The sequence below is a fragment of the Oryctolagus cuniculus genome, chromosome X (assembly GCF_051225735.1).
Source record: "Oryctolagus cuniculus isolate XC-2025 breed Fujian yellow rabbit chromosome X, ASM5122573v1, whole genome shotgun sequence".
Classification (NCBI taxonomy): Eukaryota; Metazoa; Chordata; class Mammalia; order Lagomorpha; family Leporidae; genus Oryctolagus; species Oryctolagus cuniculus.
The window spans coordinates 2,511,157-2,525,931 of record NC_142888.1 but is presented as its reverse complement, the minus strand read 5'-3'; the positions used below and the strand labels follow the sequence as shown (position 1 = coordinate 2,525,931).

At 44.6% G+C, this 14,775-nt stretch overlaps 1 protein-coding gene across 15 annotated transcripts in view; it reads left to right on the top strand.

Moving 5' to 3' along the window:
* Positions 1 to 14,775, top strand: part of CTPS2 (CTP synthase 2) — a 196,239-nt gene that overhangs the window by 116,082 nt on the left and 65,382 nt on the right. For 14 of the 15 annotated variants that reach the window (XR_016228542.1, XR_519479.5, XR_016228543.1 and 11 more), the window contains exon 13: positions 32 to 75. Coding sequence is in view for 10 of the 15 variants with exons in the window: in XM_089324950.1 (XP_089181076.1) it covers positions 32 to 75 (44 nt within the window). In the remaining 5 variants the exon portion in view is untranslated. Of the gene's footprint in view, positions 1 to 31; positions 76 to 645; positions 737 to 14,775 lie in introns of those variants that run through there. The other variant, XM_089324951.1, reaches the window with a different exon arrangement.

Below are 14,775 nucleotides of genomic sequence, written 5' to 3'. Positions count from 1 at the left end.
GTGAGCTACTAACTCTTGTCTTAATCTTCAGACGCTGATTCCACAGAATTTGAGCCAAATGCCGCTGTTCCTCTGGTAAGTAAGTGACTTGTTTGTTTTTCTGGGTCCAGTCATTGGCATTTTGTTTCTGGCTCTTGCTTATACTCATACTGAGCTATTATTATTGTTGTTGTTGCTATTTTAAAAATTTATTTATTTGCTTGAAAGGCTGAACTACGGAGAGGGAGATGGACACACACACACACACACACACACACCCTAAGAGAGCGAGATCTTCTATCTGCTGCTTACTCACCGAATAGCCACAGTGGCCAGAGCTGGGCCAGGCTGAAGCCTGGAGCTCCATCTGGGTCTCCCATGTGTGTGCAGGAGGCAGGAGTCCAAGCACTTGGGCCATCCTCTGCTGCTTTCTCAGGCCCATTAGCAGGGAGCTGGATCGGAAGTGGAGCAACTGGTACTTTAACCAGTTAACCAGTTAACCAGTTAAAGCACCATCTGTAGCTGGTGCTACAGATGGTGGCTTAACCCACTGCACCACAACACCGGCCTCTATTGTTATTTTTTTTCTTACAGCATCAAAACAATTTGAATTGTATATGGATTTATTATCATCATTAGTGTTACATGAAACTGCTTTGTTCTCAGTGTTCCATCTTGTCAGCTGTGCCTTGAAGACAGACACAATCCTGGACTGATTTCTCTTCACAGCAGCTTTCAAGCTTAATGTTTAGGAAAGGATTAAATTGGCTGTGACAACAATTTATAACAGCTAATATAAATAAATGAGCTGTCCTCTCTTTAGACTCGTCCCCAGTCTGTCTATTTTCCACTTTGGTGGTCATCTATCTTTCTAAAACACAAGTGACAATCACTTTGCTGCTGGTTCTCATCTTCCACCAATTCCTTTTCCCTTAACATCTTTAGTCCAGGATTTTTGGCTGGACCCCCAGGCCGTCGTGCTGTGTCACCTGCTGCTTTCTTAATTCATCCCATGGCATCTCAATTCCTCCCATGCTTTGCATTTTGTGTTTGGATGATCTGATGTTGCCTGAGAATTCTCACACCTGAGGTGTCCCCCATATTTACAGTCTCCCTCCCTGCACCCCAGAATCTTAATGAAACAAGTGAAGAATTTAATTAAATACAACAGCAACTTGGTTACAAGCAACTTTTCAGTTCTTTCCTGACCTCTTTTCATTCCCTGCCTCTGCCTTCTGCGCCCACATGGATGTGATTGGCCTTCTGTCTGCCTGGTCTCCAGTTCCCCCTGCTTGCCCAGCTGTGTAGTTGTGGCCAAGCACCCACCTCGAACGAGCATACATCTCACACTTGTTATTTTTTTTTTTAAATTTTCATTACTCCAAAAAGAAGACCCACATCCTTTAGCTGACACTCCCAAGCCCCCTATGCCCCCAGCTCCAGGAACCATTAATCTGTTCTCTGCGTCTATAGATTTGAATATTCTCATCATTTCATATAATTGGAATCAAACAATTTGTGGCCCTTTGTGGCTTTTACTTAGTGTTATGTTCTCTAGGTCTGTGTATATTGCACAGTGTATCAGTTCTTCATTTCTTTTTATGGCTGATTAGTGTTCCCTTGGATGGACATAGCACATTTTATTTATTCATTGACCCATTGATAGATATTTGGGCTGTTTCCATTTTGTAGCTATTATGAGTAATGCTGTTATCAACATTCAAGTACAAGTTTTTGTGTGGGCACATGTTTTCAGTTCATTTAGCAGTGGAAGTGCTGGATTATATGCTAATTCTAACCTTTTGAGGAATTTTCAGCCTGTTTCCAAAGTAGCTACCACATTTAACCTTCCCACCAGTAATGTATTAGGGGCCCAATTTTTCCACACCCTTGTGAACACTTGTTATTGTCTTTTTTATTATAGCCGTCTTAGGTGATGTGAGGTAGTATCTCATTTGGCTTGGATTTGCATTTCCCTGATGGCTAAGGATGTTGAGTATCTTTTCTTGTGTTTGTGGCCACTATATGTCTCCTTTTGAAAAATGCCTTTTCACAACCTTTGTTCATTTATATTTTTTTTTGAGTTTTAAAAATTATTTTTATTAGAGAGAGAGAGAGAGAGAGAGAGAATGAGAATCTTCTATTCACTGGTTCACTTCCCAAAAGCCTGCAACAGCCAGGGCTGGGTCAGGCTGGAATCAGGAATTCCATCTGGGTCTCCCACATGGGTGGCAGCCATCATCTGCTGCCTCCTACGGTGCACATTACAAGAAAGTTGGAATTGGAAGTGGAGCCAGGACTCAACCCCAGGCATTCCAATAAGAGATGTGGATGTCCTAATCTGCATCTTAACCAGTGTACCAAATGGCCACCCCTGCCCTTTTTTACATTGGGTTATCCTATATTTATCACTGAGTTAAGCATTCTTTTTATATTTTAGATACAAGTTCCTTATGAGATATGTGATTTGTACTGTTGACATTTTTGGCCAGATTATTCTTTGTCATGTGTGAGGGATTGTCATGTGCAAAGTACATGGTCCCTACATGCTAGATGTTAGTAGCAACTTCCCTCACCCTCCAAAGTGACATTAAGAATACCTCCAAATATTACCAGATGTCCCCATTGAGAACCACTGATTTAGAGAAATCTGATTTTATTCTTGTCCTATCTAACCTATTCCTTCTCTTCCCTTATGACAACCATTAATTCTTTTTTCTCCTCTTGGTTTATATTTTCAATTTGAAAAAAATATTTTCATTTTATTTGAAAGAGAAAGATTCAGAGTTTCCTTGCTGATTTTCTGTCTGGTTGATCTATCCATTGCTGAAAGTGGGGTATTGAAGTCCCCTGTTACTATTGTATTGGAGTCTATGTCTCCCTTTAGATCCATTAGCATTTTTCTAAATAGCCAGATGAACTGTGATTAGATACATATACATTTATAATAGTCATATCTTCCTGTTGTATTGATCCCTTAATCATTATATAGTGCCCTTTGACTCTCTTAACAGTTTTTGAGTTAAAGTCTATTTTATCTGATATTAGGATGGCTACACCAGCTCTTTTTTGGTTTCTGTTAGCATGGAATATCTTTTTCCATCCTTTCACTTTCAGTCTGCATGTATCTTTGTTGGTGAGATGTGTTTCTTGTAGGCAGCAAATAGTTGGATTTTGTTTTTTAATCCATTCACCCAGTCTGTATCTTTTAACTGGAGAGTTGAAGCCATTTACATCCAAAGTGACTACTGATAAGTAACAACTTGGCCCTGGCATTTTCCCATAAATATTCCTATTGTCTACTTTGGATTTCCTTTGTACTTTTACTGGAGGTTTTCTGCCTTCACCTTCTTTCATAGTGATGACCATGTTTGTAAGGCCACCACAAAGCACACCAAACACCAGAGTAAGGGAAAGGGTTTATTGACGGGAAATCCAACAGGTCAGAGGGAGAGGGCAAAGAAGAAAGAGAGGAGCCGGCGCCGTGGCTCAATAGGCTAATCCTCCACCTTGCGGCGCCGGCACACCGGGTTCTAGTCCCGGTTGGGGCACCGGATTCTGTCCCGGTTGCCCCTCTTCCAGGCCAGCTCTCTGCTGTGGCCAGGGAGTGCAGTGGAGGATGGCCCAGGTGCTTGGGCCCTGCACCCCATGGGAGACCAGGAAAAGCACCTGGCTCCTGGCTCCTGCCAGGATCAGCGCGGTGCGCCGGCTGCAGCGGCGGCCATTGGAGGGTGAACCAACGGCAAAGGAAGACCTTTCTCTCTCTGTCTCTCTCTCACTGTCCACTCTGCCTGTCAAAAAAAAAAAAAAAAAAAAAAAAAAAAAAAAAAAAAGAAGAAAGAGAGGAGTCTCGAGAGAGAGAGAGATCAGGAGAGAGAGAGCATGTGTGCAGGAAGCAGGTCCTGTTATACTCTTACAGGGGTAGGAAAGTAGGAGCAGCAAATCCGTTAGGATGGGAGTGGAGCTAACACTTGTGGTTGGGCCTTTGCTCACCTGGCTTCTAGCAATGTCAAAGGGGGCCAGAGCCTAGGATGGTGTCCAGAGCGTAGATCCTGTCATAGATAAGACTGCACCATTTTGCTAACATTGTCTATGTGTGTGTAGCACATCCTTTAGCATCTTTTGTAGGGCTGGACGAGTGATGGCAAGTTCTGTCAATTTCTGTTTGTTATGGAAGGTCTTTATTTCACCTTCTTTCATAAATCAGAGCTTTGCAGGGTATGGTATTCTGAGTTGACAATTTTTTTCTCCTAAGACTTAGAGTATATCTCGCCATTTCTCCTAGCCTGTAGGGTTTCTAATGAGAAGTCAGCTGTGAGTCTAATTGGAAATCCTCTGAAAATAATCTGGCATTTCTCTTGTGTACATTTTAGAATCATTTTATTGTGGAGAGTTTGACTACAATGTGTCATGGTGAAGATCTTCTCTGGTAATGTCTATTAGGAGTTTTATGTGCTTCTTGTACTTGGATATCCATTTCTCCAAATTAAGGAAGTCTTCTGTAATTATTTTACTAAAAAGGCCTTCTAACCCATTCTCTTTGCATGCCTTCAGGAACTCCCAAGACCCGTATGTTGGTTTGTTTGATAGTATCCCATAGATCTCCAACAATGTTTTTTAGTTTTCTAATTTCTTCTTCTTCTTCTTCTTTTTTTTTTGGTCTGACTAAAATTTCCAGAGATTTGTCTTCTAACTTGGATATTTTTTCTTCTGCCTCACTGAGTGTTAAGGCTTTCCACTGCATTTTTTATTTGTTCTAGTAAATTCTTCATTTCCAATATTTCATTTTTATTTCTCTTTAAGATCTCAATTTCATGGGAGAAATTTTCTTTTATGTCATGTATGGATTCCATTAGTTTGTGGATTTGTATATGATTACTTCTAATTAATCATATGATCAATATTTTGAATTCTGTTTCTGGCAATTCTTTAGTCTCATCTTCACATTCTAGTATTGAATTGCTGTATTCTTTTGGATGTGTCATGTTGTCTTCCTTATTTTTCCTTGAATGGCTGTGTTTATTGGCATTTGTGGAGATACTTGTTAGTTTTTTTTCCCCTGTGATGGCTTTTATCTTTGGACTATGCCTTTGTGGATTATTGGAATGTCTGCTCTTTCAGTGAATACCCAGAGGCGTGTGCTGGGTGTGGTCAGGGAGCGCTGTTCAGTGCTCCAGGGTGAGGGGAGTGTCTAAGGTGAAACCCAAGTTGGGTGTGGTAAATCAATCAAACTCGCTCGCGTGCGCATGCGCACACATGCACGCACACGCGTGCTCTCTCGCCCTCTTGCTCTCTCGCTCTTGCTCTCTCCCTCTCCCCGCCCCTCTCTTTCTCTCCCCCTCCCCCCCCCCTTCAGAGAGGAGGTTTGTTCAGCTCTGTTGGCGTAGTCTCATGCTCACCCCCTCTCCTCAGAGGAGACCTATGCCTGGGCACTAGTCCCAGTGGGTACAGTTTATGTCAGCACTGCCACAAGAACCACACAAGGGATCCATGCAGTCCTCTTTGTGAGTGCAGTTCCCACAGCAATGACCCTCAACAGGGAATCAGGGAGCCCCAAGTGTGTGGAGCTACCCACAGTGACTGCTCACAGTCCCAGCTGCACCCTGCGTTCTCCCACGCAGGCATGGTGTTTTCACAGACCTGGCACACAAGGCTCCCACAGTCACTAGTGCTCAGTCCCGTCAGTTCTCCCAGCCAGGCTCAGGCATTTCCTCTCAGCTGGGTGTGTGGAAACGAGCTGACGCAGCTGTTATGCATGTCCAAAATAACACCCATCCCCTCTCAGCTAGTTAGAGGATGTTGGTGCTGGGTGGTCAGGGAGAGAGAAACATGGCCCCTTTTTTCTGCTCTAGGTTCACAGGTGCACTGTCCCCCACAGGGCTCCAAGCCAGATTCACACCAGGTTCTTCCCACAGCTTTATCACCAGTGCCTTGGGCTGTTGCAGTCTGGCCTCGCCTCACTCTCCAAAGCTGGTGCTGAGGCTCTCAGCTGCTGGGGTCCTGAGTTGTGTGTGTCCACACCCTCCACATAGATCTACAGTGTCCTAATTTGCATGGAGTTTCCTTTGCCATTTTATCCCTCTTTCCTAAAATTGCACTCTCTCCACTTTTTTTTTTATAAATTTTTTTAGATTATCTTTTTTTAAACTTTACAGTTTTTATTTATTTATTTGAAAGACAGAGTTACAGAGAGAGAGAGAGAGAGACAGAGAGAGAGGTCTTCCATCCGCTGGTTCACTCCCCAGATGGCTGTGACAGCTGGAGCTGCGCTGATCTGAAGCCAGGAGCCAGGAGCTTCTTCTGGGTCTCCCACGTGGGTGCAGGGGCCCAAGGACTTGGGCCATCTTCCACTGCTATTCAGGCCATAGAAGAGAGAAGGATTGGAAGAGGAGCAGCTGGGACTCGAACCGGCACCCATATGGGATGCTGGCACTGCAGGCCAGAGATTTAACCTGCTGTGCCACCGCACCAGCCCCTCCACCTTTTTTGTTGTTGTTGTTACTATCCTCCTATAGACTAGAGCAGTGGGCTCCCCCCTATTCCGCCATCTTCTCATTTTTAAAATGTAAGTAACCTGTGTGTCTGTTCGTAGCCCCCCTCCTTAGATGAATGGTAGCATACTCTGCACATTTTTTTCCTGCCTTGCTTTTTCCACTTAACACCATATGCTGGAGATTACCCCATGGAAGGATCTAGAAATATCCTTCACTCCTTTTTATAGCTTGCAATTCAACCATAATGAACCATAAGTTCCCAGCCAGATGGTACTTTTAAGTCATGCTCAGAAGGCCTAGGACCAGTGAAGAGTTTCTGATGAGGCTTTAATATAAACATATTTCCTTACTAATAACTGAAGTGGCTATGCCAGGAAAATGTGGATTTTCTTTTCTAAGATATACTTTGGGATAAGAAGTGACTTTACCAGTAGGTGCCACTGTTAGATAGGGCTGGCAAGCTAATTCTTTCATGCCTATCCTTTTTTTTTAAATGTTTGCTTTTTTATTTTCATCTACTTGAAAGGCAGAGGTGTGGGGAGGAGGAAACAGAGAAAGATACACATAAACACAGACACACAGAGAGAGATAGATATCTTCCATCCATTGGTTCATTCCTCCAAATGGCCCCAACAACCAGGGCTGGGCCAGGCTGAGACCAGGAGTTAGGAACTCCATGCAGATTCCCCACGTGGATGCAGCAGCCCAAGCACTTGGGCCATCTTCCGTTACCTTTCCAGACACATTGGCAGGAAGCTGGATTGGAAGCAGAATAGCCAGAACTTGAATGAGCACTCTGATATCCCATGTGGCAGCTTAACCCTCTGCACCACAATGCCCACCTCCGAGGACTGTTCTTTGTGTGTTCGTGCATGTGCACACATGCGCAAGCATGTGCTTTAAAAAATTTATACGCAGGATAAAAAAATAAGCCCTGTAGAAAGGTATACAACTACCTGTCATTTGCCACCACTTCACCTCAGTTCCCTTCTCCAGAGACAACTAGCTCTCTTTATCCATTTCTTTTGTTACTGTCTAGAGACACAGTGTGTGTGTGTGCATGCGTACCTACTCACACACATTTTGGGGTATAAACCACATATGCTAGCATGCTTGAGACACTGTTCCCACCTTGCTTTTTGTACAGAGCACTCCACATCAGTACACAGGGTCTTCCATATACTTGCCCTGCTGTCTGCTATACGGATGCACCATTATTTGTTTAACCACCCTCGTATTTAGGTTGTACCCATTATTTTGCTACTTTAAATCATGCTGCCAATTAGTATCATGTACATATGTCCTTGTACCCACTCTTAAGCACATCTATAGGATAAATTTCTACAAGCGGAATTGCTAAGCCAGAGGATATGTGCATTTTACATTTTGATGGCTTTTACACACGTGAGTGAGATGAGAACAATAAAACCTAATTGCTATTGAACATCTTTATGGCCTGCAATCAGTTTGTTGGAGAAAAATAGCTGTAAGAGCCAGCATTTGTGCTGATGGTGAGAAGTCTTATTAGAGGAAAAGATGAAGGTGATGGCATTGTCAGGCAGCAAACACCAGGAAGCCTGGGATCACTGTACTTGAGCAAGTAACAATTACTCAGTGTGTGCTGGGCACTCTGGCCCCTCTAGTTAAAAAGTAACTGTGGGGAGCAACTCGGATTAGACTAAGTTACTGGAATTAAGACTTATTCTATGCATCTGCTCTCCCACAATATGGCGCTGAGAAGGGAGTAACAACTTCTATGCAGCTGCCTCTCGCCAATTTGATTGACTGAGCTGCAGGAGCTGATCCTGCTCCTGATTGGAGGAGAGCAGCGTACTCGGTGTGTGGGTAGCAGAGTTGGGATTGGCGGAAGAGGACTATAAAGGAGGAGAGAGACAACATGCACCAGGAACATCTAAGGGGAACATCTATCTGAAGGAACACCTGTGTAGCTCCCGAGAGAGCCGGCCGGCGGTGTGCCGCTCCCCTGTGGAAGTGGGGAATGTGGCAGGGGGAACCGCCCTTCCACGGAGGTGGAAGGGACGGTAGTCAACCCGGGAAGAACCAGCAGCAAACCCGGGGAGGGCCGAGCAGACGAAAGAACAGCGCAGGGTCCTGTGTCGTTCCTCCACGAAGAGGGGGAGCGACATAATGGTGCCGTGACTCGAATATGAAGCCTAGGCAGGGTTACCCGGGGAGGGCCGAGCAGACAAAAGAACAGCGCAGGGTCCTGTGTTGTTCCTCCACGAAGAGGGGGAGCGACAGTAACCAAGTTGGAAACCAGGAACCTCCTCCAGTACATCGTATTAGCTGCTCATGTCTGTTTTGTGGGCCATCATAGCCTTCTTTGGGGATGCGTTAGTATTCTGTTTGCTTATGAAATCAATAGAGACGTTAGTATCCGGAACAGATCTAAGTGGGGGTGTCTCTTACATACATAAAAGGAGAAGTCGATTTTTCTCTTAGGGTTAAGGTAGACTCTTCATGAGGTTCAGAGTACTCAGGGGACAGTGAATAAAATTTATTTTATTGTGTCATTTCTCTGCTTAATCCACAAGGTGTAATAGGAGGCTCTGGGACTTGGCACAGTATTCCAGGTTTCTACAAGCAGCTCTGTTTTTTTGTCCTGCTTCAAAGTAGTCTCAGCTTCTTTGTAGACAATGTTTATCAGGAACACAGCTGTAGCTGACTTATAGTCTCACCCTGTATCAATCAAGTGGCATCTGCAGACATCCTTGACCTTGAAGTTGGCTTGCCGTATCTCTGGTTCATCTGGAATGTAGTTCACATTATCGTGGACTTTATATGTAAAACATGTTTGACTTTTGAGGCATGTATAGGAATGATGACCTTGGTCTAATCTCCAGGCAGGTGGATCTGCTTAATGTCCAGCCTTTCTTTTGTTTTCTTGAAAAAGAAATCTGAATTTCCATAAGATAGGACACCCTGAAAACAGAATCCATGTTCCACCTCCAAAACACATCAACACACGTGCATCCTTGGATGGTGGTGCTGGTAAGGAAAAGTGAGAAATCTGAAGAATTTTATTTATTTATTTATTTTTTTATTTTTTTTTTATTTATTTTTTTTTTGACAGGCAGAGTGGACAGTGAGAGAGAGAGACAGAGAGAAAGGTCTTCCTTTGCCGTTGGTTCACCCTCCAATGGCCGCCGCGGCCGGCGCGCTGCGGCCGGCGCACCGCGCTGATCCGATGGCAGGAGCCAGGAGCCAGGTGCTTTTTCCTGGTCTCCCATGGGGTGCAGGGCCCAAGCACCTGGGCCATCCTCCACTGCACTCCCTGGCCACAGCAGAGGGCTGGCCTGGAAGAGGGGCAACCGGGACAGAATCCGGCGCCCCGACCGGGACTAGAACCCGGTGTGCTGGCGCCGCTAGGCGGAGGATTAGCCTATTGAGCCGCGGCGCCGGCCTAGAAATCTGAAGAATTTTAACAAGGTGAAAATGGATACTTGAGGTCACGATATTTGGCATTATTTCAATTTTGGCTATTTACCCTAAGTGTGACTTCATTTATACCTTTTTCATCCAGGAATTTTTCTTTTTTTCTTTCTTTTTTTTTAAACATTTGTTTATTTGAAAGAGTTACAGAGAGGGAGAGGCAGAGGCAGAGAGAGAGAGAGAGAGAAAGAGAGAGAAGAAAGTCAGTCTACCATCTGCTGGTTCACTCCCCAAATGGCTGCAACAGCCAGGGCCTGGCCAGACCAGGCCGAAGCCAGGAGCCAGGAGCTTCATCCTGGTCTCCCACATGGGTGTAGGGGCCTAAGGATTTGGGCCATCTTCCACTGCTTTCCCAGGCACATTAGCAGGGAGCTGGATTGGAAGTATAGCAGCCAGGACTCAGACCAGCACCCATATGGAATGCCAGCATCACAGGTGGTGGCTTTACCTGCTATGCCACAGCACGGGCCTCACCGGGAATTTTCAAAGTTAAAATTAATTTTATATCTGACAGTAGATTTGTGTAATAGTGACTTATCGTTAAAAGTCAATTTAGGTGAAGGTAATTTGTGTTATACATTAAGCGTAATGCATGCATGTATTAAATTTTCCTGCCTTTAGTTGAAACCCTGTTTGAAGTATTTTCCTCTTTATTATTTTTATACAACTTCATATGGAATGCAAATTACAAAGTGTTTTTTTTTTTTTTAAACCAGACGGCCCACTTAGAGTAACTTTTTAGGAAGCTTTTATTACTTCGGAGACTGGATTTCCTTTAGAATGTTGAAGAAAGCATATCTGAACTGTCAAAAATAAATAAATCACTTGGAGGTTAGTTCATGCTAAGAAACTTTTTCCCAATAAAAGCAGTCATCAAGAATAAAGCTATAATGTGGGTAAAATGGCCGTTTCTGCCCCAGTCTGGTAGCCCAACAGTCGCTTGGTGCTGTTGCTTTGGACATGTTTGGTTCTAAGCTGCCTGGGGAAAGGATAATCCTCCTGAAAGGGAAGTCTTGGATCTCTTGGTGGGAATGTAAATTGATACAGCCATTATGGACCACAGTATAGAGGTTCCTCAACAAATTAAAGATGGAACTACATGTGATCAAGCAATCCCACTTCTGGGTTGCTGCACAGTCCGAAGCTGCGACATTAGTGTGCCTAAGAGATAGCTGCACTTCTGTGTTCATTGCAGTTCATTCACAATAACCAAGAGGGGGAATCAACCCAAGTGTTGTGGACAGATGATGGGATAAGGAAAACATGGTATATATATACACAGTGGAATACTATTCAGCCCTGGTGAAGAAAGAAATCCTGTCCATTGCAACAACATGGATGAAACTGGAAGACATGTGAAGTGAGCCAGGCGTAGAAAGACAAATACTGCATGATCTCACTGAGGTGTGGAATCTAACAAAGTTGAACTCATAAAAACAGAAGAATGGTAGTTATGGGGGGGCAAGGATGGAGGTTAGGGAGGTGTTAGAGGGTACAGACTTTCATTTATAAAGTAGACAAATACTGGAGACTGTGCAGCATGGTGGTTATAGTTAATACTGTATTAAATAATTTTTTAAAAAATATTCATTTATTTATTTGAAAGAGTTACACAGAGAAGGAGAGGCAGAGAGAGGTCTTCCATCCGCCAGTTCACTCGCCAATTGGCTACAAAGGCCAGAGCTGCACTGATCCAAAACCAGGAACCAGGAGCTTCTTCCAGGTCTCCCACGCGGGTGCAGGGGCCCAAGGACTTGGGCAATCTTTTACTGCTTTCCCAGGCCATAGCAGAGAGCAGGCTTGGAATTGGAGCAGGCAGGACTCAAACCGGTGCCCATATGGGATCCAGCCCTGCAGGTGGTGGTTTTACTGGCTATGCCACAGCGCTGGCAGCTGTATTAAATACTTGAAATTTGGGGCCAGCATTGTGGCGTAGTGGGTAAAGCTGCTGCCTGCAGTGCCAGCATTCTGTATAGGTACCGGTTCATGTCCCAGCTGCTCCACTTCTGATCCAGCTCCCTGATAATGTGCCTGGGAAAGCAGCAGAAGATGGCCCAAGTGCGTGGGCCCCTGAACATGTGTGGGAGACCCAGAAGAAGCTCCTGGCTTCGAATTGGCTCAGCTCTGGCTGTTGTGGCCATTTCAAGAGTGAATCAGGCTGGCGCCGTGGCTCACTAGGCTAATCCTCCGCCTGCGGCACCGGCACCCCGGGGTTCTAGTCCTGGTCGGGCTCCGGATTCTGTCCTGGTTGCTCCTCTTCCAGTCCAGCTCTCTGCTGTGGCCCGGGAGTGCAGTGGAGGATGGTCCAGGTGGTTGGGCCCTGCACCCGCATGGGAGACCAGGAGGAAGCACCTGGCTCCTGGCTTCGGATCAGTGCTGCGCCTGCCGCAACGCGCCGGCTGTATTGGCCACTTGGGTGGTGAACAATGGAAAAAGGAAGACCTTTCTCTCTAACTCTGCCTGTCAAAAACAAACAAACAAACAAACAAACAAACACAGTGAATTAGTAGATGGAAGATCTGTTTCTGTCTTTCCCTCTCTGTAACTCTGACTTTTAAATAAATAAATAAATCTTTAAAAAAATTGAAATTTGCTGGGAAAATAGGTTTCAGTTATTCTCATCACATATGAGGGTACTTAAAAATTCATTGAAAAAGGGATTAATGTTGTGGTACAGCAGGTTAAGCCACTGCTTGGGACAGCGCAGCATCTCATATTGGAGTGTGAGTTCAAGTCCTGGCTACTGTGGTTCCGATTCAGCTCCCTGCTTATGTGCCCAGGAAGGCATCAGAGGGTGGTAGGCCCCTGCTACCCATATGTGAGATCCAGATGGAGTTCCTGGCTCCTGTTTTTGGGAGTGAACCACCAGATAGAAGATCTCTCTCATGCTTGCTACTATTCTGCCTTTCAAATAAAAAAAAAATAAATCTTTGAAGAAAAGTTTAGAAAAAAACTTTTCATTTTGTTATAAAACAGTGTGAGTTTTCCACAAACATTTTGAAGATGACATGTATGTACATATTTGAAATTTTTTGGCACCAAAATAAGCTTATCTTTAAATTCCATTTTCTATGAGCTTTTTTTTTTAACAAAAGATTTATTTTATTTGGAAGACAGAGTTATGGGGGGGGGGGATAGAGAGGTAGAGAGAGAGTCAGAGAGAGAGATAGAGGTAGGTCTTCCATCCACTGATTCACTCCCCAAATGGCCACAACAGCAGGAGCTGAGCCAATCCGAAGCCAGGAGCTTCTTCCAGGTCTCCCACGCAGGTGCAGGGGCCCAAGGACTTGGGTCATCCTCCACTGATTTCCCAGGCCACCAGCTGAGAGCTGGATTGGAAGTGGAGTAGCTAGGACTCGAATCAGCATCCACATGGGATGCTGGTGCTGTAGGCACGGGCTTTAACCCACTTCGCCACAATGCCGGCCCCTCCATGAACTTTTTGAGGTACCCTGTACACATTAAAAAAAGGTAACTTATGTGAGGTGATGACTATGTAAGCTTGTTTGAGGAGATCATTTCAGAATGTATATAAAATAGTATGCTGTGCACCTTGACCAGGTATGACTTTTATTTGTCAGTTATACCTTGATGAAAAAGAAAAATATTCTCCCAGGCACAATAACCACTGCTTAATGTGTAGGGCATGCTTTTTCCCTACCCTTGCTCTTTAGCCAATTCTACTTAAAAAAATTATTTATTTGAAAGGCAGAGTGACAGAGGGAGGGAGGGAGAGAGATCTTCTATCTGCTGGTTCGCTCTTCTAATGCCTACAACAACCGGGGCTGGGCCAGGCTGAAGCCAAGAGCCTGGAATTCCTTCTGGGTCTCCCACGTGGGTGGCAGGGACCCCACTACTTGAGCCATCACCTGCTGCCTCCTGGGTATGCTCTAGTAGGAAGCTGGATCAGAAGTGGAATAGCTAGGACTTGAACCAGGCACTCCGATATGGGATGTGTGTCCCAACAGGCATTTTAACTTGCTCTGCCACAATTCCTGACTCTGAGTCTACATTTTTATTTTAGAATTTTCCTTTTTTTAAACTTTATTTTATTTATTTGAAAGAGTTACAGAGAGAGGCAGAGGCAGGGACAGAAAGATCTTCCATCCGCTGGTTCACTTCCCACATGGCTGCAACAGCCAGAGCTGGACCAGGCTGAAGCCAGGAGCCAGGAGCTTCCTCTGGATGCAGGGGCTCAAGCACTTGTGCCATTTTCTACTGCTTTCCCAGACGCATTAGCAGGGAGCTGCATCAGAAGTGGAACAGCCAGGAGTCAAACTGTTACCCATTTGGGATGCTGGTGCTGCAAGGCAGGGCTTTAACCCGCCGTGTCGCAACAACAGCCCCATGAGTCTACATTTTGAAAGAAGAAAGTGCAGCTTGGAGTGAACTCTCATTAGTGAATCATCAGGGTAGTCCCTAATGTTATCGATAAATGAGTGACTAAATGAATACTTCAAGATTGATGTATTTTAATGCATTTGTACCTTGAGCTCAATGGGAAATGTCTTAGGAATAGGTATATCCACCGCTTGAGAGATTTTTTTTTCTTGCAAGAGAAATAATTGAATGCTACTAGAATGAGATTATTAAAAAGAATAAAGGCCCTGCATTTGAGTGTTGTCTACTTCAGTGCAGTCCTAAATATAGTATGTTCTAATTGAGCTGCCACCACAACTCTGACTTATTGTGTAGTTGGGGATTGAAGACATAGATTGGTGAAACAGGTTACCAAATATTTGGACAATAAGTGAGTACGCCCTCCTTAAGTGCTACCAGTGGTGTCAACTGGCAGTTTCTGCCATGATGAAATGTTCAAGAAGAATGGAGCCACTAGCTGCACAGGGCT